The sequence below is a fragment of the Lobosporangium transversale genome, assembly GCF_002105155.1.
Source record: "Lobosporangium transversale strain NRRL 3116 chromosome Unknown BCR41scaffold_3, whole genome shotgun sequence".
NCBI lineage: Eukaryota > Fungi > Mortierellomycota > Mortierellomycetes > Mortierellales > Mortierellaceae > Lobosporangium > Lobosporangium transversale.
In genome coordinates this window covers 977,184-1,004,214 of record NW_019028981.1, presented here as the reverse complement: position 1 = coordinate 1,004,214, position 27,031 = coordinate 977,184, and the positions used below count along the sequence as shown (strand labels likewise).

At 41.2% G+C, this 27,031-nt stretch overlaps 8 protein-coding genes across 8 annotated transcripts; 1 reads left to right on the top strand and 7 right to left on the bottom strand.

The window, feature by feature from the left end:
• Nucleotides 1-1,521: 1,521 nt before the first annotated feature.
• Nucleotides 1,522-6,921, bottom strand: BCR41DRAFT_122685 (DNA replication factor Dna2-domain-containing protein). The gene is made up of 11 exons (XM_022019457.1): nt 6,460-6,921; nt 5,948-6,373; nt 5,759-5,823; nt 4,686-5,648; nt 4,441-4,554; nt 4,221-4,305; nt 3,682-4,100; nt 3,283-3,583; nt 1,843-3,129; nt 1,704-1,742; nt 1,522-1,604 (listed from the first exon to the last, which is right to left on the bottom strand). Exons 1-10 carry the CDS (start codon nt 6,812-6,814, stop codon nt 1,729-1,731), a joined length of 4,029 nt encoding a protein of 1,342 aa, XP_021885550.1. The 5' UTR covers nt 6,815-6,921; the 3' UTR covers nt 1,522-1,604; nt 1,704-1,728.
• A 74-nt stretch (nt 6,922-6,995) lies between these two features.
• BCR41DRAFT_122688 (hypothetical protein) lies at nt 6,996-7,327 on the bottom strand. Its single transcript, XM_022019458.1, has one exon. It carries the CDS (start codon nt 7,257-7,259, stop codon nt 7,035-7,037), a length of 225 nt encoding a protein of 74 aa, XP_021885549.1. The 5' UTR covers nt 7,260-7,327; the 3' UTR covers nt 6,996-7,034.
• A 269-nt stretch (nt 7,328-7,596) lies between these two features.
• BCR41DRAFT_122670 (putative poly(A)-binding protein-dependent poly(A) ribonuclease) lies at nt 7,597-9,711 on the bottom strand. The gene is made up of 4 exons (XM_022019456.1): nt 9,443-9,711; nt 8,528-9,198; nt 7,834-8,374; nt 7,597-7,736 (listed from the first exon to the last, which is right to left on the bottom strand). The coding sequence occupies exons 1-4, from the start codon at nt 9,536-9,538 to the stop codon at nt 7,608-7,610; spliced, it is 1,437 nt and encodes a 478-aa protein (XP_021885548.1). The 5' UTR covers nt 9,539-9,711; the 3' UTR covers nt 7,597-7,607.
• A 36-nt stretch (nt 9,712-9,747) lies between these two features.
• Nucleotides 9,748-10,971, bottom strand: BCR41DRAFT_367402 (hypothetical protein; the record flags this gene model as incomplete). The annotated part of the gene is made up of 5 exons (XM_022026300.1): nt 9,748-9,785; nt 10,058-10,173; nt 10,358-10,389; nt 10,499-10,602; nt 10,794-10,971. 5 exons carry the CDS (start codon nt 10,969-10,971, stop codon nt 9,748-9,750), a joined length of 468 nt encoding a protein of 155 aa, XP_021885547.1.
• Nucleotides 10,972-11,698: 727 nt separating this feature from the next.
• Nucleotides 11,699-14,153, top strand: BCR41DRAFT_379832 (casein kinase II regulatory subunit-domain-containing protein). The gene is made up of 5 exons (XM_022027232.1): nt 11,699-12,286; nt 12,579-12,770; nt 12,885-12,997; nt 13,194-13,368; nt 13,479-14,153. Exons 1-5 carry the CDS (start codon nt 12,145-12,147, stop codon nt 13,712-13,714), a joined length of 858 nt encoding a protein of 285 aa, XP_021885546.1. The 5' UTR covers nt 11,699-12,144; the 3' UTR covers nt 13,715-14,153.
• A 135-nt stretch (nt 14,154-14,288) lies between these two features.
• BCR41DRAFT_418839 (hypothetical protein) lies at nt 14,289-16,266 on the bottom strand. The gene is made up of 7 exons (XM_022029678.1): nt 15,991-16,266; nt 15,751-15,882; nt 15,354-15,614; nt 14,984-15,205; nt 14,784-14,868; nt 14,553-14,677; nt 14,289-14,446 (listed from the first exon to the last, which is right to left on the bottom strand). Exons 1-7 carry the CDS (start codon nt 16,153-16,155, stop codon nt 14,366-14,368), a joined length of 1,071 nt encoding a protein of 356 aa, XP_021885545.1. The 5' UTR covers nt 16,156-16,266; the 3' UTR covers nt 14,289-14,365.
• A 277-nt stretch (nt 16,267-16,543) lies between these two features.
• On the bottom strand, nt 16,544-19,654 carry BCR41DRAFT_376558 (Hsp70 protein-domain-containing protein; the record flags this gene model as incomplete). Its single annotated transcript, XM_022027056.1, has 5 exons — nt 16,544-18,337; nt 18,448-18,812; nt 18,940-19,039; nt 19,125-19,382; nt 19,496-19,654. The coding sequence occupies 5 exons, from the start codon at nt 19,652-19,654 to the stop codon at nt 16,544-16,546; spliced, it is 2,676 nt and encodes an 891-aa protein (XP_021885544.1).
• A 1,898-nt stretch (nt 19,655-21,552) lies between these two features.
• On the bottom strand, nt 21,553-26,878 carry BCR41DRAFT_418837 (hypothetical protein; the record flags this gene model as incomplete). The annotated part of the gene is made up of 10 exons (XM_022029677.1): nt 26,697-26,878; nt 26,538-26,623; nt 26,250-26,270; nt 26,076-26,142; nt 25,143-25,964; nt 23,946-24,999; nt 23,648-23,822; nt 22,904-23,538; nt 21,797-22,795; nt 21,553-21,645 (listed from the first exon to the last, which is right to left on the bottom strand). The coding sequence occupies exons 1-10, from the start codon at nt 26,801-26,803 to the stop codon at nt 21,553-21,555; spliced, it is 4,059 nt and encodes a 1,352-aa protein (XP_021885543.1). The 5' UTR covers nt 26,804-26,878.
• Between the last annotated feature and the right edge of the window lie 153 nt (nt 26,879-27,031).

Sequence of the window (27,031 nt, the reverse complement as noted above, 5' to 3'; positions counted from 1 at the left end):
CCCTGAAAGGCGGAGTAAATAAAAAGACATGAATCGATTGAATGCATCTATCTGATTATTGATCTATCAAATGAAATAGAAGTGCTTGATATCCTATCTCATTTTTAAATGCATGAAACAAGATCAACCCGCCTACATACTATCTACAATATTCTTCACAATCGGCATCTTCTTCAACACAGTCTCTGCATGCAGACGTGATACCTTGGGCTGTCTTCTTGTCCTGTTCGAATCCACATCTATACACCCCTTCTCCTTATTTTCCTTTTCAGTGTCCTTTCCTCTCGCATATGTGGTTGCCTTCATACTATTAACAGTTGGGATAATGTTCTCCTTGTCTGTTACCTCTTCATCACCGTCATCGCCTTTTTCTGCACCCTCATCCAAGACACCTAGCTGTCTCATTTTTACACAACCAGTCTCTTTTGACTCCAATGACGATAGCATACCGACCTTTGTCGCTGCTGTCGCTGCTGATGTTGTTGAGACTTGTGACAAACATGGATGCTGGTTTTGAGCCATCGGCTGTAGCTTCAGGGTCCATTGCTGTTGCTCCATCAACCTCAAAAACTGCTCAAACACAGGTGATCCTTGCAAAGTTTGTCTCGATCCAAATACCACCAATTTTCTTTTAGCCCTTGTAAACGCAACATTGATTCGACGCCAGTCCTTCAACAGTTCCCCAACTTGCTGCTCTGTATTCGATCGAACCAATGATACAATCACACATTCCTTGTCTTTACCCTGGTATCGATCTACAGTATGAATATCTAGTAATGGCCGTGTCCGCAAGAGTCTTGACAGCACCTTCAATTGGGCTCGTAGTACTGAAATGATACCAATATCTTGTTCAGAAATTCCTCCGCCGATGAATGCCTCCACTAACTGTCGTACAAGCAATGCCTCTGTCGGGTTCTGTGTCGAGTGACCGACCCGTATCTCACGTGCAGGAACATCATCCGTATCCACAAAGACGACAGACTGCTTTGGGTTCAGTATCTGCTCTAACCAACAGGGCCTTTCTCGAGAATGGCCAAAGCACTGTGCAGTAGCCTTGATTTCAGTTCCATTAGATGCTGTAGGAACGATTGGTTTAGAGTTATTATAATAATGGCAGTAGTCTCTAAAGTTATTCATGGATGGAATATCGAGCACCTTATTCGCCACCTCTTCTGTCGCACATTTGAGCTGATTTTCATAAACAAGTGTGTTCGATAAAAGCATGACATCCTTGTTCATGCGATACTGCTGTGTCAGACTGGTCACAGCTTCAGGATATCGATCTGAAAGCATCTTAAACAGACTTTGATCAAATCCATCTTCCTTAGCCTCTACATTCTTGACCTGCATAAGATTTGAACGAAAAAGCAATTATCAAAGTCGCGTGTTAATGTCAATCGTATAAGAAAAAGTACAAATAGAGTATTGAAATGACGCAAGACTAAGCAGCAGCCGCCTCATTTACCAATGGTGGAAGTTGATTGTGATCTCCAACTAGTACGAATATGTCTGCATATCGGATCGGTCCAAGGCAAGCCGGCAGCGTGATCTGCGAAGCCTCGTCCACAATGCAATAATCAAATCGTTTTTCTGTAAACAAGGGGCTGGCAGTTCGAAAAAAAAAAAAAAAAAAAAAAAGGGCTGTCAATGACCACTTGTTATAATATATTAAAGAATACAAATCAAACTCAGGATTTACTTACTCTCCAATGCCTAAACAGGTCGTTCCTACAACTTGGCACCTTCCATAAAAGTTATGAATTGCTTCGACAGTGTTCAGCGGTGGTTGACTAAAATCTGGAATCAATCTCTGAATATCGCGATGCACTCTGTCCTTATTACCAAGTCGTACAACATTAGTGTCTGGTCGTTGTCCCAGTTTCAGGAACTTCAAGAGTACATTATCGACTGCAGAATGAGTGTACGACGTCAATAACACGGATTTGCCCTGTCTCACCAAGATGTGAATGATTTGTGCGATTGTTGTTGTTTTGCCTGTCCCTGGCATGCCCAAAATAAGCGCGTAATCCCTTGCTGCCAGTACAGCCTCCACTGCTCGGCATTGGTCTCCGTTCAGATCAAGAAGATCCTGTCGCTTAAAGTCATGAATTGGCTCAAACTCTGGTCTCTCCAAATCAACTATCAACCGTCTTCGCTTCGAATCACCTCCGTCAGCATCTGCACGGAACAGTTGTACAAGGTTATTACGTGTCCGAGCAATGCCTGCGGACATTTCATCCTTATCTAGCCGGAACATGACTTTGTTCTTGGCTAGATTAGAATAATATTCCTCAGTATTACCAGAGGACGGTACTGGATTTTCAATACTAATCAAACCTCTATAAGATTGATTACGCTCCTGATCGAAGCCTTCTAGCCTCATAGGTGGTCCAAGCAGCGGGCGGTCCAATCCAACAGTAATTTCCGTAAGACTCATGTCAAGAACATAGCCCATTGCTAGGGCAAAATGATTTCCTTCAGAAGAGACAACTATAGGGTCTCCTACAGAAATGTTGGAGCTTAGAAGTGACAGGCCGCCTCGAAGGGTTTGTGAGAGAGTCTGTTGGCTGAGAGATGATGGAGGAGCGCCAAGTTTGAATCGATACTGATGTCGAGCAAACCGCCCTGACATTGAAAACTCAATATCCTTGCTGCTTGACAGGTCTCTGGGCCTATTGTTACTTTCTTTAGGCTCTTCGATTAGTTCTAAATTGCTGAAACAGTTCCCGCTTGCTTGTCGATCCACTGAGAGCATGGACCAGATCTGACTTTGGAATTTGGCGACATCTCCTTGTTCTAGTGCCAATAGTCGGTTCCATTTGCGCAGGAATTCTGCGTGCGTACTGCTCAAGTGATCAGTTACCTCATCAAACATAGCTCCAAGCCCTGAAGACTCTGCAGTCCCATCTTCTAACAGCTTGTGGAGAACAGTACAAGATGAGAATGAGAAACACCGTCCGCATTTTTGTGAGTCCTGCACCATAGGAGGCAATGACAGCTTCTGTTCTTCATATGCAGCAATCTCATTGCGTTGGAATAAGATTGCCCGAATTTGATCATGTGGTGCATTGACACGGATCAGTTCCCCGGCCTTGAGATAGAAGAGTAAGCCCCATTGAACATCTACATCTATTTTTTTTTTTTTTTTTTTTTTTTTTAGCATACATTAGTTCAGTTATTAGGAATAAATAATAGAATGAGTAGTTGTTAGCCACTACTTGTGGTTGAGTGTCTAAATCAACATTCTCACTCTATCATATCTCCTTTTGGCCTTGTTCTTACCATATCGATCTGTCATGAGTAGAGTATAGAGCATAGTTTGGGCACGATGTGAAATCACGTTTGACTTTTTCCCTGTCTTGAGCTCAAATGGAACCGTCAATATCTTTGTCTCTGCTATAGCAGGGTCCATGTTTTTTTTCATTGTCTTGAGCACCACCTGAATGCTTGCATCGATTTTGCCTTTCAGCCCAAACATTGGCGACCAGATGTTTTCTTCAATGTCCAAGATTTTGTTAACACAAAGCAAACTGTATTCATTATTGAGGGTATGGCCCATAGTATTATCAACTATTGCTTCTGCCTATTATAGGGAGTAAAAAAGAGTAAAAAATATATAGTTGTTAGTCAAGCCTAAAGCAAAAAAAAAAAAAAAAAAAAAAAAAGAAAGCCAAAGCTTACGCAAGGTGAATTCCGCAAGTATTTTCGAGCCCAATCCTGGCATGCTGGTATCAGTTCCGAGATCCTCTCCCGTGCAACATCGATCGACTCGCTAATTAGGCAAAGGTCATTCAAATGTAATTTTATAATATCGTCCAGCCTTGCCTCCATGGATTCAGTCGAAAAATCATTGCTCCGCAGTGATTGTTGGAAGAGCTCATGCAGCATCGTCCCATGAATCAAGGGCACTGTCGTCTCGTCTGTCTTTCGAGCACGGATATCAATGATGGGCTTGCGGATACAGTTGAAGCTCTCTGCAAGAACTGACGTTGAGACCAGACTATCAGGCTTGACAATCAAAAACCCTTGATGGTCATCCAACATTAGCTCTAGTATATCGAGTTTGTATATAAAGGCGCTTATCGTATGAACAATGTCACCTGAAGTACCAAAAAAAAAAAAAAAAAAAAAAAAAAAAAAGTAAAAGATTATTAATTGTTCGACAGAAGATGCCACAACTGACGGCAGAGGAATAGTATCTCCAAGTATTCTTGACTTACCAATATCAATACGACTAGTCATCCATGAGTCTCGTAGAAATATTTTTGCAGGAGTTTGATTCCGATCATCTGTAACAAACAAAGCCTATGATCCATTCGTGACCCCCCCCCCCCCCCCAAAAAAAAAAAAAAAAAAAAAAAAAAGGATTTTGCAATATTAGTACTCTTTTTCCGGGTTCGATACTCTTGATTCTCTCTTGATTATGAACTTTAATATTACCTTACTGGGACCATACCACCTTGGGTCCATAATACCATCCATGATTTTGATGATCTTAAAGCGTCTATATTTTACACTGTCAATGTGGGCCTGCACATTGAAAGTCAGAGGGGTCTGCAAGAGATAAAAGATTATTGAATTAAGATTTTGTCATAAGCGATGTATGTAGCTATGTAGCTGACACAGGGCTATAGGATATACCCTCAGAAGACACACTATTTGTCCATCATAGTTTAGTCCCTTACATCATACAGATCATCATCCTCAAGCTCAAAATCATCTCCTAGATCTGCAAAGTCATCAAAGTCACCACTTGACAATGTACTAGCCTTCTTGATGTTGATTCTCTCCTGGTATTCAGTCACCTCTTCCACGATGAGCTCCTCATTCAAGCTTAAACCTGCCCCCTCAGGCTCAGCGGTCGTGTCTGTTGTGGTAGTAACATTATCGGCTACAGAATCAGTTACATTTCTCCACCCTTCTCGCAGATTTTCTGCTCTCTCTCTCCCCAGCTCCGATAATTCCTGTCGAACATCGTAGAAAGTCCTGTCACCACCGCCACATGATGCCGCAGACGTAGATACGCTAGAGATGGACATGTCCGCTGCTGCAAAGCCGGGACTCATGGACGACACTAGTTCGAGCTGTGTCAACTCCTCAAAATCATGATCATCCATGTCCAAATCATCGAAAAAATTGTCAAACTCTCCAGGTGAAAAGTGCAGTTGAGATGAGGCCGAGACAAGGTCACGCAATGGTGTCTTGGGCACACTGTCAGACTCAGTTGGACGTATTGAGGAACGAGAATCAAGAGGTGCTGCTTCATCATCTGAATCCGAGGTCCCGGGATTAGAAGGTGCAGCCATATTGGCGTTGATTTGATCAATCATTTTGAGGATATCCTCGCGACGTTGCGGACATGGCGTTGAGTGGTTCGGAGAGAGTTGATTCAAGGTCTTTTTATTATATTGATGTGCGCGCCCATATCGTCGTCCAGCCCTCCCACGTTCCAGCGCAGTATTTGATTTAACTAGGCTTTGACGACTGTTGGACACATTTTTGCGCCTTTCCATTAATTTTTTTGTAGGAGATGCTGGGTCTCCATCTTCCGTGTCATCCAAGTCTTCATGTAAGTCTTGAAAAGGGGGCGCACTAGACATGCGGATGGTGTTGAGCATATCTTTGATCCTGTCTTTGGGCCCCCGAGGCTATAAGGTGCAGTTAATAAAACAATATTGAGCCTTGGTTGTTCTCAAGTCATGTGTATATCATAGCGTGGATAAAAATAAACATGTGCAATTGCTCGAACGTGTCATACCATTGACCTGAGTGCCGCACCTGCGGATGATGTTTGATATAGTCGACCGACGATTGACGCAACCTCTATTAGGTGAAAATACCCAAAAAGATAAGTTTCAAAAAAAAAAAAAATCGATATGCTATTTTCATGAAGAATATTACCACATTTTGATCCACAAACATGATAAGTTTTCTTTTTAATAAATACCTTCTTCGTGAGACTGTCCTGTATTCATTCTTCCTAGTTTCTTAAGCGCCTCCATAGGTGGGGTCCTGACCCAGAAGACTGAGTCCTGAGGAGAGAGGCCAAGAGACTCCATGGCTGAGCGGGATCTACGCGATTTATCTGGTGTCCTAAAGGGACTTGGGTTTTTCTTTGACCGTTGAGGCGGAGTGTTCACACTTGTAGAAGTATTACAGTTGGAATCTGATTTCTTTGGGGGCGTAGATGGGCCGGTATTTGTTGAACAGGGACCCGATGATGGTCCCGTGTTCATAATCTCAGAAGGTGCAATCATCGACGCTGATATTGACTCAACTCTTGGATCTTGTTGGGCTGTTATCAGTGCATCCTGCTTTGGCTCTTGAAACAACGGTGGTCGCGCATTCATTCCAGGGGAACCTGGTGGTGAAACTGATTTTTCCATGTCAATATAGTTGAATATCAGATGCTCAATGAATATCCCCAGCCATAGAGTGATAATAGGAAGTTTTTGTTACCTGGCATACGCTCTTCAAACGGCAAAGTCTCATCATCTTCCTTACGTAAGGGCTTCAGCCCCATGCTCCTTTTCCTGTCACCTGTAGAGTGCCTGTTTAATATTTCGGCCCTTGACGTTGGTCGAGATGGTCTAGCCGCTAATACGGACCTTGCAGCTATTCGTTCCTGTCGTGGATCCGTATTATGGCTGTTGCCACCGTTGTTGCCACCATCCTCGTCCAAGATAATTGTTCTGCGTGGCTTTATTGTTGTGTGCGTTTTTGTGAGAGAAGCCGTAGACGTGATAGCTCGTGGAGCTGAGGATGTATTGATTACAGGGGAAGATACAAGACTATAGGACGATTTGGTTCCCATTTTTTCTTCAGAAAGAGGTGCTTCCTTTCCTGATGCATCGCAAACTCGGGCCTTTGTGAAAAAAGTACTAAGAGTTGGCTATGACCGTTGAAGATTATAGAGATTCTTTAACAAATTTAAAAATGCAATCATTTATCAATTTATCAGGGTGTTTTTCTCCCTTTTATTATTTTTAGTTTTTTTACCTGACTCAGTTTGCTGTCAGCGCGCGTCCCCAAGGCTACATTGCTGGTACTCCGCTTGAAGGTGTTTGCCGAGCTACCTTCCCTGCCTGTTGAGGCATTGGTTGTGGCCTTTCGTTTAGGAGCGTTGGGCATGTGTGTTTAAATAGCGGCCTCACACTACAGGAGGAATAGGGGAGGAAAGTAAGAGGGTATGCGAGGCGAAGACGATATTGTGAGTATATTGATGAACAAAGGAGTAGCCACAAGGAGCTGGTACCCATGCAGAAATATAAGCAAAAGAATCAAATTACTATAGAATATTCAAATGGAATGCAATAAATGAAAGGAGGATGGAAGAGCATCAAGGTGTGCTTTTTTTTTTTTTTAAGATCAATTTTGTGACTCTGGAAAATTGTCTGAATCTCAAAAATCAGGTGTGTGATTCAAAATTGTAATTTTTTTATTTCTGTCTTAATGTCTTTTCTTTTCTTTTCTTTTTTTTTTTTCTTTTTTGTTTGGTTTTCAAGTGTTTTTGGTGTTTCTTTTTCTTTTTCTTTTTTTTTTTCCTTCTAAAGTTGTAAATACATCCCATAAGAACCAGTCCTGAGGAAGAAAATATAGGTATGAGCTCATTTAGACTTTGAGAGGTCACGGAATGCTGACTCGATACATGCCTTGATCTCGCGATAGCTGACAATCAGGCAAGATAGTTCATCCCTTGACATCAACACAATCTTTTCATCTACACCGGCATCCAGCTATATGATCAACATGAGAATTAGTTACTAATAGAGATCATGGCAAAGTAAAGCGTTTTTTTTTTTTTTTTTTTTTTTTTTTGATTGTCAAATATACCTTGTTGAGACATGTCAGGACGTGAGCGACGTCTAGTACGGGCAAGCCAGCCTCATCAACCTGATGGAACACATAGTCTCTGAAAAGTTTGATAATATATCGATCTCCAGTCTCTGACCATGCAGGATCCATATCAAACTCTGGTCTCTCGTTGATGAAGCCAAACTTCATGAGAAGTCTAACCAGTCGTCCGTTCTCAAGTTCTCGTCCTAAATCACTTTCCAGAATATCATTGGCATTCTGTACATCATTGATTTCCTGCAAAACACGCGGTCCGAGCATGGTGATGATCTGATCTACAGTCTTCATCGGTACAGGCTGGCTCATCAAATATAATATCATGTTCTTCAGATCTTGTGAGTAGTGCTGAGTAATGTATTCGACTGATTTTGAAATGTTGTGCGTGGCTGTGAGGGATTTGCAAGCCAATGTCATCATGAGTTGACCCAAGTTTAAGATATCATCCTGTTGCAAATGAGCAACGTTGGGGGCTGAATCAAATGTTAACATGTCCATGACTCCACAGCAATTCAGTCGAATCCTACATGAATATTTTTTTTTTTTTTTTTGCAAAAATATGGAAAAGTTGAGATCAGAGCGAGTGCTTTATAATAAACGCCTGCAAACATCAACGATAGCCAATCCTTTTCAGATGTAGAATTAATTTCGCCTTCACTATGGTTTTCGCAAATACCTGTTCTTGCCCGTTACCAAAATCTTTGTAGGATCGATTAGACGTGCAGCTAGACCAACAGAGTGAATTTTTTTGAGTGCAGAGGTGAGCTGAATCAGATAGGACCAAAGGATTCTTTCGTGAATGATATGGTCCGAGGTCTTGGGCACTCCAACAACAACTTGGGAAGCCAACTGGGCCTGGGGCCCGAAATGAACGTCGTACAATGTTTTGGAGCAAGGATGGTAGTCGTAAACAAAAATAAGTGAATGATCGCCAAAGGCTTTGCTGGTAAATGCTTCCTTGATCGAAACAATATTGGCGTGTTTTATCCTACGCCAGCCATCGATGGTCTGCATTGCCTGCTCATTCGTTAGTCTAAAGCCCTCGATCCGACGGAGAGCATAGGTCCGTCCATCAACGCTGCACATGCACTTGTATACACTCGACTGATATCCAAAGACTTCAGTCGACTTTTCTTGTGTAAGATCCAGTGGATACAAAGAATGGTATTCATGCAGTTCCTCTGGTAGCCCATACTCCTGAGCGTTGACGGTTTGTAGAATCATTTCGTTTTTACGATGCAGCTCTTCACGAAGACTATCTGAAATGAAGAATCCATGGATTGTTTTTTGATGTGGTGACAAGTTGGACACGTGAGGTAGCGGTGTATTATATAAATGATATTGAAGCTATTATTGGAACATCAAATAATAACACAAATCATAATGGTCATTTCATTTCATTAATCTTTGTATTAATATACTTTCGTTCAAGACTCTGCTTAAGAAAAGAAAAGAAAAGAAAAGAAAAGAAAAGAAAAGAAAAGAAAAGAAAAGAAAAGAAAAGAAAAGAAAAGAAAAGAAAAGAAAAGAAAAGAAAAGAAAAGAAAAGAAAAGAAAAAAAAAAAAAAAAAAAAAAAAAAAAAAGGCTTACAGGTTGCTGGACCATAGTTCCACCTCCTTGAAAATAATAGTTGTTCATGGAACCTTCAGCATAGTAGTTCCCGGGTACTGCTCCAGGAATGGACATCTATCAAACAATGTTGGTTGAAACGTCCTTTGAGTCCAAATTGCCTATCGCTCCCTCCATCTGATCCAGCGATAAGAATAATGGCACTCACATCATTAATAGTAAATTGCGAAAAGTTGCCAGAGAGATTATTGATATTGGTCATAAGATTATTTTGTGTTGTATAAGGATGGGTCCTATCATTATGGGACGCAAGATGTAAGGATCCGTTAGAGCGAAAGCAGGTTCGACATAGTCCAGATGGTTTCTTGAAGATAGACATTGACAGAAAATAAAAAAATAAAAAAATAAAAATAAAAAATAAAAAATCGAAATTAAATGATGGAGTATCCTCGTTCTCATACATTTGACGCGCATCAGGATAGACAGCTCCAGTGACCGTGTTGGAATCTAAGGTTAACACCGAGATAATGACAGGTTGAAGGTTAGAAGATCTGAAAAAATAAAAAGCACAATCAACCAAAGAGAACTATATGAAATGATTGTGTGAAGAAGGATGATGCAGAGACTATTCATTACCTTGACTTCCCTTGGGAACAAACTCGGGAGCATGAATAGCATCCGCTTTGACAGAGCCTGTGCTGAGGTTTGAGGGTTTAAAGATGGGCGAATTGACATGAAGTTTTGCCTTTGATCTGATAATAAAAAAAAAAAAAAAAAAAAAAAAAAAAAAAAGTTGAGTTGTTGTATGATCTGATAGAGTAATAAAAAAAATAAAATAAAATAAAAAATAAAAAATAAAAAATAAAAAAGGTGGGCAGGATGGGTCCGAGGGTTGTCTTTAATAGAAATGGTGATAAACAAAATGGGGCTGCTTACACTTCAGGACTTGCAACCGAAGTTGGTTTTCCCTACAATATGTGAAATGATACATGATATGCATGGAATTATTTAAAACAAAAATGTCTTGCAACTCACCCACAACGGTTACACACACTGAAATACTTCAAAGTAGCTTACGACGTCATGGTTGAACTCGCAACCTTTGCCCTCGTACTTGCAGAAGCCATGGATCACGATATTACGGCAGGTGCGAGCTTTATTACTATTTGTCACGGAGGCAGCTAAGATTGAAAAGAGACAATAGGAGAGTATAAAATACATGATTATCATCAGTCAATTGAACGAACAAACACGCGAGGAAAAAAGGAAAAAAAAAAAAAAAAAAAGAACACTCTAAATCAATTAGGATATTGACAGTAAAAGATAAAGGAGAGGAAAAGAAAAAATAAAAATAAAAAAAGTTATCCGTTACGTTTAGTGGAAGGGGTGGTTGAAGCAGATGGTTTTGGAGTGGAAGCGGTTGGGGTCTTTGCTGTCCATGAAGCTTCAGAGGCGGATGAAGAGTTGACATTAGGGTTGTTGGTAGGATTAGGGTTATTGTCGTTGACTGATACCCCTGGAGGGGCTATGATGGGAATAGCAGAAGCCATTGCGAAGAGCAAAGATGGAATGAGCCAAAAAAGAATAAAAGATAAAAATAAAAATAAAAAAGAATTGTAAGAAGAGAAGGGAAAAGGGGGGAGCAAAAAAAAAAAGAAAAGAAAGAGAGAGAGAAAGTAAAAAAATAAAAGAGAGAGAAAGAGAAGGAGTTAAACTCTTTTGTGTGTTAATGAAGTTCTTCTTTGAGGCAATGAAGAGATCTGCCCTTTCCCTATTTCATCTCTCTATGAACGTCCTCTTTTTTTTTAGATTTTTTTTTTTTTTTTTTTTTTTTTTCTCCATCTCATACCATACAATACCATACACTCTTTTCTTGAGAAGAAGAAGAAAAAAAAAAAAAAAAAAAAAGAATGGTGACGTAATTTCAGCCTCTAAAAGAAAACAATAAAAAAAAAAGCTGATCAAGATGAACAAAGCAGATCAGAATGCATCGGTTTTTGCTATTGGGGTGTAGAAAATTACTGTAGACTGCTGCGTTCTATTGTGCTATTGTGCTATCGTGCTTTGTGCCATCGTGCTATCATCCGTGCTATTTTGTCCTCTTTGCTTTTGCTTTGCTTTTGCTTTTGCTTTGCTTTGCTTTTGCTTTGCTTTGCTTTTGCTTTGCTGTCCTTTGCTGTTGCAATACAAAGTCATTACTAAAGCACAAAAAATTAAACTTCATCTCATTTTTATTTCCATTCCATCGATTGAAGATTAACTTTTTTTTTTTTTTTTTTTTTTTTGATCTCTTCCTTTCCTTTCCTTTTCTTCCTTCCTTCCTCCTCTTCTTCTTTCTTTCCTCTTCTTCTTTTTCCTTTTCCTTTTCTTTTTCTTTTCTCCTTCTTCTTCTGTCCTTGCCTTCATTGACTTGTAACCACTAAATACATTGTAATATAGAGGTGCATATAACCTTATAACCTCTTTTGACAAACTTTTTCCCTGCCTCGCCACACGGCCACACACTCATCTTCTTTTCTTCCATCCCTATCCCTTTTCCTTTCCCTTTCCCTTTCCCTTTCCCTTTCCCTTTCTCTCGCAACCAGCATACAAATCACTCTGGATTGTAAACTGCAAAGGACAAGGGACCATAGAAAAAAGGACGAATAAACAGCCTCCTTGGAATCAATAGAAAATAAATATATATAAAAAAAAATAAAAAAAAAATACAAGGGATTTGAGCCATGTCTTCACACGACCTTCACCTTCAGCATCAGCAGCAAGTGAGAGATATGCGTAATGCTGGTGATGTCGAGGAGGAGGAGGAGGAGGAGGAGGAGGAGGAGGAGCAACTGCAAGGAGAGTATGCAGCTGATGAGTATTATGGTAAGCAAAAACTCTTTGATTTCTATCTTACTCCCCAACGTTTTCTGAGCCAAGATCCCCCTTATTTTCTTAAAGAAGCAACAAAACCCAGTGCAGCAACAGACAATCACGGATTATTATGGAATCACAACATCCCTCAAGAAAAATATATCCTATACTCTCTTCATGCCTTCTCGTGATACGACATTATCCCGAACCACTTCAGTTCCTGTACTTATTCAAGCTACATTTTTATTATAATGATTTTATTTACTTGCTCATCATGATCATCTACATGTCCACTTCACATTAGGAACAGATGCCTCCAACGATTCAGGCACAGAATCCATGCCCTGGATCGCTTGGTTTTGTTCCCTTGGAGGACATCAGTACTTTGCCGAGGTCGCCGACGAATTTGTGGAGGATGACTTCAACCTGACAGGTCTCAATTCCATCGTGCCCTTTTACAAGGAGGCCTTGGAGATGATTCTTGACCTTGAGCCTGGTGAGCAAACATTTGATTTGAAATAGCATTTTCCTGATGCTAAAATGCATACTATCACCTCAGCCATTGACACTTTCACCTTTCAATTCTTGGTTGAATGTTGGCGATAAATAGAGGAGGATAGCACAAAAGTCCCAGATGTTTCAATTGTAGAGGCTTCAGCAGAGCAGCTTTACGGTCTAATTCACCAACGGTTCATCGTCACACGGCAAGGTCTACAGCAGATGGTAACGTAATCCCTTATTTAAACCCTTGCTTTCACAGGATCGGATCAATTAAACAATCACACACACAACATACTCCGAAAAATCTGTGAAGCCATACCTCAACAAAAGGAATAACACCAAGAGAATAATTTTTTTTTTTAAAAAAAAAAAAATAAAAAAAAAAAAAACTTTAACGCTCTCTTTCGCTCTCGGATAGGCGGATAAATACCAAGCTGGACACTTTGGAAGCTGTCCCCGAACTTATTGTCAATCAACAAACGTTGTACCATGTGGACGATATGACCTTCCAGGTGTAGAAACTGTAAAGCTTTACTGCCCCAACTGTCAGGATATTTATTCGCCTCCTAGTTCCCGCTATCATAATTTGGATGGTAAGATCATTTTTCCAGTCGATAGCTTTCGTACCCAACCATACCCGTGCCCTCTACAACTTTATGTCTGACTACATTTTTCCCTTTTTTTCCCTCTCTTTTTTCATCAGGTGCATACTTTGGAACAACGTTTGCACACATGCTGTTCCACATCTATCCGGAGTTGGTCCCCAATATTCCAAACAAGATTTATACACCCGCCATCTATGGATTCAAGATTTCAGAGTATAGCCGCTGTGGACCTCGTATGCAATGGCTCAGGATTAAACAGGACCCTAATACATTGGATGCCAGTGGCAGATTGATTAAGGATGCAAAGGAGCAAGATGAAAACGACAAACAGTAAAAGAAAAAGAAAAAGAAAAATCAAAACATTAGTCATTTTTGTTTTCCTGACCAGGCAATTCTCTCTCTACCTCTCTATTTATTTATTTATTTATTTTTTTTCTTCGTCGCTGTTGTTGTTGTTGTTGTTGTTGTTGTTGCTGTTGTTGATATCGTTTATGTATGAGAAAGGGCGCAATAGAGTAGGAAAAAACCTGTTCAAAATTCATATTCACGAAAAAGCATTTACTCACACCAACACCCCACTCACACTATTTAAATTTTCACCATAATACTATTGCGCTGTCACTTTTACCTTTTTTCTTCCCTGCTTTCATCTGAAAGATATTTTGTGATGATAAGATGTCTGATCGATGTTTCTACAAGAGCATCACAACGGCAAACCAAGATGAAAGAATGGGCCATTGACTGAACATTTCCTCTGTGTCTTCTCAGTGGCGCCAAAGAAAAAGACAATCGTTCTTTTGCCAAGAGTAAAAAAAAAAATTATATTAAATATAATTCTTGACTGCACACAGGGCCAGGACCGCGTTAAGGCACTTGCGTGTCCATAGGCAGTATTGCAGCGACTTTTTCATACATTTATTTATTAAAATATTATTTATAAAGATCTTGAACTTTGAAATGTCTACAGATTACATAAAAGATTGCATTAAAGATCCTTTTTAAGCAGCTTCTTGCCAAAGTTCTTGACCTTGGAGTTGGTTTCCCATAGAAATTGAGCTGCTCCAAACTAAAAAATAAAAAAAAAAAATAAAAAATAAAAAAGTATGAATATTTTTCTGTCTGTTTATTAAAAACCTCCTCGCACTGTAAGGACTAATCAAGGGATGACTTACAGGTGCTACCAGTCCTAAAAGATAATCCCACCCAACGCTAGACATGGGTGTAACTCCCTTTGCAGAGATCCGTAAAAAGTCGGTCTCAAAATCAGTCGTTACTGCGTAATATCCCTTTCGGAGACCTTTGGGTTTTGTAAATTTATAGGGAAAAGTCGTTAATACATGTAAATAGATACAAACACCTTTGTTTGTATTGTAAAAGTATCAGTCCGTCCCATCCATATTTACCTTTAAACATTCCTTTGGCAGCCTCCTCGGACGTTATGCCTGAGCTTCCCTCAATCTCTCTGGTCACCAAAGGCTTTGTCAAGTTCTAAAGGAATGGCACGTTATTTTAGGACTTGGTTGATATATCCATATATCTTTCCCTTCCTCTTTTTTAGAAACAAAAAAAAAAAAAAAAAAAAAAAAAACACACACACAAATACCTCGTTATCAAAGCCAGGAGTGAACATGGTTCCCGGGAAGTAAATGTGGAGACCAAGACCATACATCAAAAATTCATTACGCAAACATTCTGCCAATCCTCGTACGGCGAATTTGGTAGGCGCATAGCTGCTGTATCCTGCAAAGCCTATTAAACCCATGGTTGACGCTGTGAGCACAACCTTACCCTTGACATCCGTATCGACCATGCGTCGCACAGCTTCCTAGATAATAATAATAATAGTAATAAGTATATAGGCATATATATGCCATATTACTAGAGTGAGTATGCTTGGGTCTATGTCCATCAAAAAAAAAAAAAAAAAAAAAAAAAAAAAAATATTGTAAAGATCCTGAAGGAGATTTTCATACATGAACTGTATATAACGCTCCAAAGTAATTGAGCCTCATCTGCATCTCAAATTCCTCAATCGAAGCTTCGACAAACAGTTTTGGGATGGCTGTGCCAGCACAGATGATGATGATCTCTGGAACTTGACCACTGTGAAACGCAGAAGCCTCATCCAACGCACGGATCGACTGCTCCCTGTTCGAGACATCCGCACTGATCCAATGGAACTTTTGCTCAACATGATGATCCTTGCTCTTGATTTTCTGTGCCGCGGCAGCTTGCTATTAGAAAAAAAAAAAAAAAAAAAAAAAAAAAATTCAAGAAAAAGCTTTTAATAATAATAATAAAAAAAGCTGATCCAGGATATCTTAATATTTTTTTTTTTAAAAAAAAAAAAAAAAAAAAAAAATAGCAAACCTTCATAAGTTCAACGGTTTCCTTTAATGGGCCCTCTTTACGTGCTACGATAGTGACATGAGCACCTTGTTTGGCCAACTCGATCGCTACAGCACGCCCCAATCCAATACTTCCTCCAGTAACGTATACATGCTATTTGAAAGCAATTTTACAAAAGCGATATTAGGTCAAACAATCATGCTTGATACTCATTATAAAAACCATTTTAGCTATGGGTATTATAATGAATATAATAGTTACCTTGCCCTTGGTTGGGAATTGGTTGCCCTTCAATAGATTGTACACCGGAGTCACACCAAGAGAAGCGACAAGAACCAGGAACAGATTAGCACATATCGACTCAAACACCGTTAGGGATGCTCTATTAGTCAGGGACCAGAGCAAGTCGGCAGGTGACCAGGTCATGGTATGGTGATACTAAAATGAGAAACGTGTCTTTTTTGAAACGAGAGGAAGGATGTTAGATGATCTCAGATGAAAATAAAAAAAAAGTGATGGGTTGCTTCCTTGAATGTGTTCACTTCAACTGAGGCTGAGAGTGAAAAAGCCGATGGTTACACATAAAAACCAGCCACTATAATTTGACAAATGCTTCGTTTGAACATCAACGCATTGATCATATTCTTCTGTTGCATACATGTTTGATTATGAATTTATTTTGGTTCAACAGCTGTTGCTTGCATTGCCTGCAATACTGTATCGTGGATTATTTTGATCATGACTTTCTACTTTTTAGATGCTGAAATTTATAATACTAGGACTATTTAAAAGATTTTTTTTTTTTTTTTTTTTTTTACAGCTCATCCTTTGGGTGCTTCACAGAATCAATGGGCTCCTCTGACTTTTCCTGCTCCTTCTCACCCTGGTCTTCCTGATTACCCTCTAAATCTTTTTCCTCCAGAGGCCTCGTCTCATTCTCCTTGACGCCCTCTTCAGCCTTGGAAGATTGGTTATTCTTTTCATCCTCCGACTCGGTCGTGTTGACTTTTTCATCCTCCTTCTTCTTGACAACTTTAGGCCTCTTCATGGTCATCAACCGGTGCATTTCCCGCTCCACAACACTTCCACGCAATTGGATCTCGCGTGTCGTCACCACACCATCTTGCCAGAGAGGAAGCGCTGCCTGCTCAGCCTCCTTCTTCTTGATCCATGCCAATACATCATCGCAAGCATCAAATAGTTTTTGCACATCAGCAGGATCATGGAAAGCACCTTCGCCAGACAACAATTGCTCACCCACTGTACGTGCCATCGTCACAGACGAAGTAAGCGATGCAAATGCCTTTGGTCTCGAGACATGCTCAGCAGCACGGACTGACAGAGGTCGCTCAATCTTGCGAAGTTCCTTCAAACGCGTCTGGAACTCGTTTGTCTCCGCATCCTCATTATCATCCAGCCATTCTGACACAGTCGACAACATGTCAGACAGTTCTTTCCGTTGTTCCTCCGTTGATACCTCAATGATCTCGTCCTTATACAATAGTTCTCGGCCACGATATAAGAACGATTCGAGTGCATTCCTGGCTTCCTCACGTGCACGCTTCGCTGCATCCAACGCATCCAGCTTCTGAATCTTGTTCAAGGACTCTTTCATCTCAGAATCACTAAGAGGTGCAATGCCCCTATACTCTGTCTGCACTTTTAATACAACCTTCTCAATCTGAGTGGTCACAACAGTCTCATTCTTAGCTGATGGATCGGTGCTGCTGTTGTTGTTACTCTCTGTCTTGTCTTCGTTCTTGTCAGAAGTATCTTTACCATCACCTTGTTCTTGATCATCCTTGCCCTCTTGTTCGTCCCCATTGTCCTTGGGCTCAGCATCTTTAACATCTCCATTCTTGTCACTTCCGCCAAAGAAAGACTTGACTTTGTCTGCAAGAGATGCCTTCTTGGAATTGTCTGTCTCAATGCTAGCGACTGCCTCTCCAACACCTAACAAACCAGAGTCAGAGAGCTCAATGGTCACCTTAACAGTAGGAGTAGTCACACTTACATCCTTGAATTTGTTGATGGCTTCCGTCAACCCCGACAGGGAGACATGTGCAATCTGTTTGCTCGTAAGCTCTGCTTCATGCTCATTCGACACCTGACCGTATTCCAAATCGAAGCTGAAGTCTGTGACGCGCTTAAAGCTCATGGTCTTTCGGGTACCCAAAACAGAATTTTTGTTGAAGATCGGTGTCAAAAAAAGCTTTCCAGGAGTGGCAGCATCCTTGGCTTCGCCGGTATATTTGACCTCAATAGGGAGGAGAGAAACATCCTTGAGGCGGACTTCCTTCACCTTAAACTGCCTACTCAAGCTGGCAGCTCGGAACACTGCGCCCATGACTGCAGCTTCATCTCCATTGACATTCTTGGCAATCTTCTCTTCGCCCACAACAGCAGCCAGATTCGCCTGAACAGCAGGCACGCGTACACCGCCACCCACCAAAACAAGCGATTGAATGTCCGCTAGCTTCATGTTACTTTCTGCTAATGCAGCATCAATGGGCCCCCTGACACGTATAAAAAGATCCTTGGAAATCTCCTCCAATTCAGCACGGGTCACTTTAATTCTGAAATCTATCTCATCAGTCAAATTTTCCACCTATGCAACAGAATGATATGACAGAGTGATGTCAATTAAGGATTCTTTTTTTTTTTTTTTTTTTTTTTTTTTTTGAGCTCGCAAACGATAAGATAATAATGTAGACTTACTGATGCCATTGTCTCTGTGTTAGCACTGAGGATCTGCTTCACTCTGTTAGCTTCCTTGAGGAGCTTGGCCATCGCACGTTCATTTTGAACAACAGGTACACTGATTTTGGAGCCAGACTGCTCCTGGAACTTTTCAGCAAGGAATTTTTGAAGACGGACGTCAACATCATGTCCTCCCAAAGTGCGATCATAACCCACAGCCTTGATCTCGACTTGTTGAACAGTTTTGTTAAATTTACCAACATCCTTCACGGACAAGTCCTGGAAACAAGCCACACTAGCAACGGTGCTTCCAGCACCCATGTCGTAAAAGATGTGACATTGCTCCTGAGGGAATGATCTAGTCATGGCGTAGTTGAGCGCAACTATAATTCAATACCAAATCATTTTTTTTTTTTAAAAAAAAAAAAAAAAAAAAAAAAAAAAAAAAAGGCATCTCGTTAGTCTCCCATTTATGCTTTAAGTCCATCAGCTCCTATTCTGTGTACATACCAGCAGATTCATCGTGGATTAGAGACAGGACATGCAATCCTGCTAATTCGGCGGCATCGAGCAATGCCTGACGCTCAAACTGACTAAAGTAAGGAGGAATCTAGAAATTGAAGGAAATGTATAATTAGATATTTTTCTTTTTCCTTCAAGTACTTTTCGGCATTTCAGTACCAACTATTACTTACTGAGAGGACCACATCCTTGATGGTCTCTCCAGCGGTCTCTTCAGCTTGCTGTTTAGCAAGAGCCAGTTGCATGGCCACCAGTTCCTCAACTGAATACTTATTACCGGCCGTCGTTTCGAACACTGCAGTGCCACGGACCTCATCCTTGAGCATTTTATTGGTAAATGTGTTACGGAACTCAGCGCAATAACTATCATCATAATCGCGACCCAAGATTCTCTTAAGACCGATGAATGAATCTTGAGGGAATCGAGTAGCCTAATAGAATGGGCGAATAAGCGTAAGAAAAATAAAACCAAAGGTTGGTGGTTACTTTTGTTTAAAATCCAAATATGATATATATATGAAAAAAAAGGCGTGAAGTGTCTTACCAAACTAATTGCCTCCGATCCAAAGGCGCGATTGTTACCACGAATAGTCATGGCAGATTGAGTCTTTCGCTTTGACTCTGCGTTGAGGACGATATCAAAGGGAATGCCTGGTTTGACAAGACCAACCTTGAACCAATCAGTACCATAGTCAATGGACATGACCGCGGCATCGACCGGCACAGTGTCCAAACACAAGGCAGCAAGGGCAGCAACAGCGCCCAGTGCCAGCAGGGACTTCTTTTTGATCTTTGATTGCACCATTATGGCTTAATGTATGTACACTGTGTGAAGTTGCCCGTTTCGTTTTGTTTGCACAAATTGACTGGAATATCAGCGAAATTGGATTGGATTGTCTGTATATTTATGTGGCGAGATGAAATGGTTACTGATCAGTCTTGATGAGAAATAAAACAAAATAAAAAGGCTAGGAGAGATGATGAAAGAAGCAAAGCAATGTAATTTTTTTTTACATCTCAGACTGAAATAGATCTCCCTTTCTTTAAAGCTTCTTTTATCTTCTGGCAACTTTTCTTTCAAGCGTTGGGCGACTCGCCTCCTTCCACGTTGATGTGATTTGGGAGGGAGGGAAAAAAAAGACTGGGATGCTGCCCTGGCTCATTTCTATTGGCCCCCATTTCACAATTGCACGTATGTTCGTCGTTTAAAGTTTGCCTGATCAAAGTTTTGACGATCCTTCTTGTACGTGTTACAACACGCGTCGATAATTAACCCACTAGAACAATTCAATGGACGCCTGCGTGAGTCGGTGAGTCGACAGTGGTGATCAAGAGAGGACCTTTTTGTACATATAACCCCCATTGAACTGGGAATATACAACATATGCCGGAGACTTAAATACTCACACAAGCATTGTCAGCTTAAATATATCTATGTACATGAATGTGGAAGAGGAATACCTGTGCATAAAAAATATACTCTAGCAGCACGGCTCAATCAGTATCTTTCATGGAGGTTGCCAATACTTTGCACATTTTTTGGTTTTTCGAGTCATTTGAGGTGTTTGGGGTGCCACATAAGCTTTACCTTGAGCATATTTGTTCTTTAAGCTCATCTCTTTTCAAAAATAAAATTAACTCATGTCACTACCTCTTTACTCCGCCCCTTGGGCAGTAAGGAAAAGCTATGGTACCCTCCATACTTCGCAATCCTTCCTACAGTCTTTGCCTTTAACGGAGGCTACATGCTTGCCACCTCTGGTATTCCCATCTTTTAATTCCCAAAGTATGGATATGATAATCGAATACCTTGTCCGAAACTAGGATTGTCTCCCAGCTCTAGATACGGAGATCAAGAGGGCAGATGATATCGAGATTTTGTTTGGAGGGATCAACGTGCGTGGGCGGTTCAGTACCATCATACCATCACTCTCCCACTTCCATATCATAAGTGCTATTGAAGTTCGTGCCTGCGCATTTGCATACGATCACAGCTGCACCCCCCAGAAAAGCTCCTAAAGATTCAAGAGTTATGGAAGACCTCATACTTCTCGAACACTGAGATATCAGTATTACTATCCTTGAAGGCAGGCTAGATCTTAAGACCTGCTTCAACGGTGTGAGATCCACGGCTTTCGAGCTTTAATAGGGAACACCGTCCCGTTTGCTGCATTCAAGTTTTCAACATAAAATGCAAAAAAAAAAAAAAAAAAAAAAAAACAATTCTCAAGAGGCTTTGTTGCAGTCCCTCTCTGGCCCGTATACCTAATTTTTTTTTTTTTTTTTTTTTTTTTTTTTTTGGCCGTGTTGCTGTGTTGGAACTAACGTGAAGCAATTCTGTCTTTAGAGCTTATTTACTAATAATACTAAGAGAAAAAAGTAGGTCCAGTCAGATGCTCTGTAACCTCAGGGGCAGCCGACACATGGCCTTTTGGCTCCTGGGGTCCTGCTATTCCAGTGTGTTATGGGGAATCAAATACTATGACGTTTAAGCAAACCTCAAGCCTCCAAAGTCTATGGGTAAAGAAGGTGGTACCTTGAATATGGCAACAGCAGTGTAATGAATGATTAGATTTTATCTTGTGCAGCTCAGTAGAGTCGTCAATCCTTATCAAAACAGCGTGTTGAGAAAATAAAGATAACATGACTATCCCCAAAATCCTGTGCATGAGTCAGGCTCCTTGCGAACGAGCTCTAAGTACATAAAGTACATATGTCACCCTGGCCCCCCAGCTCTACCAATTCTACAAGCAATTCTATATCATTTTATTCATTTGGCTTTGATAACAGCAAGTCAATCTAGGACAAATGAACCCCCGTAGATCTGTAGTACCACTGTTTTTACAATACTCGTCACCTTTTGCAGAGCCTCTGGCCAGCTCATGAGCACCTGAATGTGCTTGGGATTCGCATCCGCCGGCGCTGCTCTGCTCTGGTTCTGTGCTATCTTCCTTCGAAGGTACCGCAGAAGCAATCGAGCTCTCTCTAAATCACGCTCCATGTAAATAATCTTTACAAGGAATTCTAGGAAAGACTGCACATCCTCTGGATTCGGTCCTTCATCATAAAGTGTGACATCAACTTTAGAAGATGATGATGAGTGGTCTTCAGCAGTAGCAGAAGTAAGACGTTCCTGTAAAGGCTGTTCGCTGCCTGATACAAGAGTGGACTGCACCCATTCCGCCAACATCCCGCGAAGCTCATCCACTCCACGCATGTTCATAAGCGTTGGTCTTTCTAGCAGAACAAATCCTTTCTCCCCTAATCCTCTTCCATAATTATTGTGCTCTGCACCATGTCTCGAGTCCTGGGGTCGGTTGTTCTTGGCTGCATCAGCTAGATCGGCCTGTCTCCGTCGGCTCTTCACCACCTCCAATCTATGTGCAGCCACTACCTCTGCTCGAAGGTCCTCAGGCAATGCAAGCAAGAAGCTCTCATCAAGGTCCGGTATTTGATTGGTTTGAGCATCTGTAACATCATTTGGACCAGCTCTTTGGTGTAGTGATCGCCCACTGTTTTCAAAGCCCTCCATACCTCCATGCTTGTTCCGCTTTGGAACTATATCTCCGCCAATAGCTCTCCCTCGGCCACGGCCTCTACCTCTAGGACGGCTGCGGACGGAACCACGTATTACATTTCTACCTTTCCCTCGGCCGAGACCCTGGCGCTCCATCAAGGCTGATGATTGAAGGAGCAACCCACCAGGAGTAGGTCTAGCAGACTCCACCGAACCAGATTGAGCAAGCTTTTGGATTAACTCCTGGTTCTCCATAATAAGGGTATACTCTTGCTCAATCTCAGCTCGTATCTCAGGAGGCAAAGCTTGTAGGACTGATTTATCCAACTATGATGGATCCAGAATAGAAAACAAACAGAATGTTTAATGAAACATAGTATCTCCGATCAGGAAACATTAATTGGCAGAATAGCTCTGAATTCTTCGTAGACTTACTTTTGATGGAGACGGCAGAACACCACTATCCAGAGAATGATCAGAGTTGGTATCTCTAAGAATATCAGTTTCATTATTATCTTTATGCTTCACGGCATATCCCTTCAGGGTGTCTCGTATTGCTGGCGTTGACATGGCCATAAGTTCACTGGGATCCACTTGAGACCACGGGGGTAGAGCATCGTCTCCAATCGACATATGTCTACTCTTAGCTTTTTCCTGGACTGGCACTGTGTTAGACTCTCCTTGTACATCGACCTGCACATCTGTTGACTTGTTTTGGTCTAGGTTAACAAACACTAAACGGTATTGGAGCGAGAGCTCTGCTTGGATTTCCTGTGGTAACTCCTTGAAAGTGTCACTGTCAATCTCCATTGTTGGGCCGCCCTCAGTGTAGTTGTAACTAGCAATAACCTTTGTTTGATCAGTGGGCTTTAAAGTGGGTGCGTTGTCTTGAGCAGAAACCTGGATGGGCGGTGTAGGATCTTTGGCAGCTTTGGTGGAAAGGAGCCGCTTGGGTTGGAATAGGGTGGATGTCAAGGTGGTCTGATTCATATAGTCCGTAGTAACGGATATAGGCTTTGGAGTAGTGTTGATAGCATCATTATTGAGTTTGAGAACTTGAATACCAATCCCTATACAATAAACAAGCATCCATAATGTAGGTAATGCTTAGCCCTCTATATTCCTTTGCCCAGGATCCTCGTGTGCTTGTAGCTCAAATACACAAGTCGATCGATTTACCTCTCAAATCCAATACGTTAAACTTGAAGTACAATAGCAATCTGCGTGCTTCGGTGCTAATCAGCTCAGGATCATCTGTGTAGATGGGAAGCTGGCCTGTCCGAGCAAATTGATCAACTGGCCCATGGCCAAGATGCTTCCATTGCCCACCAACATGCTCTTTCCGCTTCATCACCTGCGTATTATTCACAATACCATTTCATGGATTAGTAAGCAATAATAATAGTAAAATAAATACATACAAAGATCCTCCAAAAGGATGCTAACTAAAATTATGTCATTTAGGGGAATCCCATACTTTGAGCACAACGGATTTGCCCTTTCGGTTGATTTCCTTCAAACGTTTGCTAACTTCTTTAGCTAGATCAGCAATGAAAATATCCACTTGCTCCTGGTTTTCAAAGCGTACACCCCAAGAGATTTCGGCACTAACGCTCTGTCGAGTTTTTTCACGGTCAGATGCAAGGGTTGTTTCATCGATTCCTCGACAAGAATTATAAAGCATTTCCCCTGTTTTTACCCCACAAACCCGCTGAAGCTCCTCTTTGGGTATCTGTTGAAGCTCGTACAGCGTTCGTGCCGAAAAGCGCTCCTCAAGCTCCTGGATTGTTTTATAGCCAACGCCCGGTAGATCTTGTACAGCAAATTCTTTTTGCGACTTTGACTTCTTAGCCACTGGCGTCTCGGGCTTGTGGAATTGAGAGCCATTGTCGCTACCAGGCAATGTCAGATCGGGTTCGTCGTCAACATCAGGTAGCAGTAGTGACACTGAGCCTTGAAGCTCACGGAGAGTCCTCTCAGAGCCTGGAGTGCTCGGCCAGATGTATTGTCCATGAGGCTTGGCACGTTTTGTAGCCAACTTAGCAAGAAGGATATTAGGTGCAATGCCAACACTTGCATGACATCCTGTAGCATCAAAAATTTCTTTCCTCACTTGCTCAGCTAACGCTCCAGGATCCATTTGGACTGACAGCTCTTCAGCCTGTTGATGATGACCATCCATACTCCAATATGGAATACACTTTGATGTGACATCGACAAGCGCTTCATCTACCGAGACGGCCTGGAGCTCATCCGCGTAACTTAAGATGATCTTGTAAAACTCAATTGAGATGTCCTCGTACTCTTGGAATTCGTACGGCACAACCATCAAATCTGGGCAAAGAGTCCGGGCACGCTGCAAATGCATTCCGTTTTTAACGCCGAAACTGCGGGCCAAGTAATTACAGGATGCTATCTCACTGTTGGAGGTTGACCCTCCTGACCCATGCGCGACAGCAACAGGTCGATTTTGAAGCTCGGGCTTTCCTCTCGTCGCGACTGACGCGAAGAAACAGTCAAAGTCAATATGCCTAAATTGTATATCAATAGCGGCAAATAAATCCGCCAAACATATCGAAAAATAAAAAGACTCTAGATTAGCATTTCTTCAATAGTAATAATAATGCGATCCATGAATAATGGGCCTAAGAAGGCTTGAATTATATCATTTTACATTATGATCTTATCTTTGTTCTTGTAATTAAGAGGAACCCGGTCCTTTTGTATTTCTGCTGTGAGTTCTCTCAGTTTTGCCTTCCACGCGGAAAGGTAATGCAGACGTGATGATTGGTAGAATTTTTCAACAAAACCAGGCTGTACAGACGAGTTGAGACGATTCCATGGGACTGAGAGCTCGATCAGGGTAGGATGGCGATCATCAGATGATGCGATGTGATCTACGCTTGTCTGCACATCATTACCAGCGCCTGTCATTGCATCCATTGGTGATTGCATATTTACATTGACAAATGGATTGTGAACGAAAGTCGTATTGATGGTAGATGGGTCCTGATTTTTGTCAGGTAGTCCTTCCAGCTCATGATCTTCATTATCGTTCGGAGGTGTAAGAAGACTTTGAAGTTCCTCCAAATCAAGCTCGCCTGAGAAGAGCTCATCTTCATTGTATTGAACCCCAATTGACTGGTTTTCGCCCTCTTCAAGCTTGGTATTGCACCTTTGCATCTCAGAGGCTTGATCTTCATAGAGCGCATCATCCACCTTCTGAGTAACTTCTCGAACTGATGCTTCGTTCTGGATATTGGCCAATCTACCTGTGCTCACAAAACTTGCAGGCTGAGACGGGATAGTAGTTGTTCCGGCATTCGAGAAGCGGCTAGAGGCATCTGGGGATAATACGGAGGTTGATGATGAAGATACCTCCCCGAACTTCGTAAATGATGAAGCGACTCTCAGAGTACTAAATTTATGCCAAGGTAGAAGCTTGTTGGCTTTGACGCTCTCTACAATCCATTCAGGTTTCGCAACCTTATAGTTTCTAAATCAAGGAACCAGCCATAAATTATAAGAACACTGTGAGCTCATGAAGCAGCCATGTATAAAATTAAAGAAGGGGTCTTAAAGCCATATCGGATAGTAATAGCCATACTGGAACTCCTTCATTTTAGCTTGCGTCAAGTTGGACGCAATGATATGCGTCGTGGAACTCTTTGATACTAATGGTAATATTGAAATGATACAATAAATCTGTTAGCAGTGAGCAATGAAAAAAATAAATAAATACTTTGCTTTGATCAATTGAAGATGGTTTGCCACTACTTACAGTATTGCCGGAACTCACCTCCTATCATATTATGTACAATGTTTAGTACAATTGAAATGTTTGCCTGATTATAAAAAAGGTGATGCATTGTACCTCATAGTGCGTGAGCATGTATACTTGCCTCGTTGTACAATCAAGTTTCTGAGTTCTATCATAAAGAGCAAGTTGATGTATTATTTCACCTTTCTTGATAAAACAATAGATATCCAAGTGATTACTTAACCTTTTTTTGTTTTTTTTTTTTTTTTGTTTTTTTCATTATTAAATAAAAAAGATATCTGTTGTTACCATGAATGGGGGGATATGTGTATCCATTCACATAGACAACAATACCCTCAAAGATCTGTTGGACACCCGGTGCAATCTGTGCAGCTCTGTCATGAAATTAAGGAAATACAATTAACACAGGACTACTAAATAGGATAAATCTTTAAATCGACTCCTTACATTTCTTCCTGCTGCAGCCGTAGCTTTTGTTTCTTGCGACGAAAGTAGGATCCAAAGTCTCCATATCCAATGGCTTCGTATGGATCATCCTCTTTTTCACGCTCCATAATTTTTTATTCTATGTTGGCATGAGGAGAGAGTAGGCAAAAGAGAAAGTAGGCAAAGAGAGGAGAATGAGGAATGGAATGAATAGATTAAAGAATTTACAATCTTTTGCCATGAATGGTAATGACTACGGGATATTTATTTGACGGCGCTTGCCCCCAACTGCTGCGAGTAGTACTATAGGCAAATCGCACGTGACATCCTACTAACTGGATGTTTCTTTTCTCGAA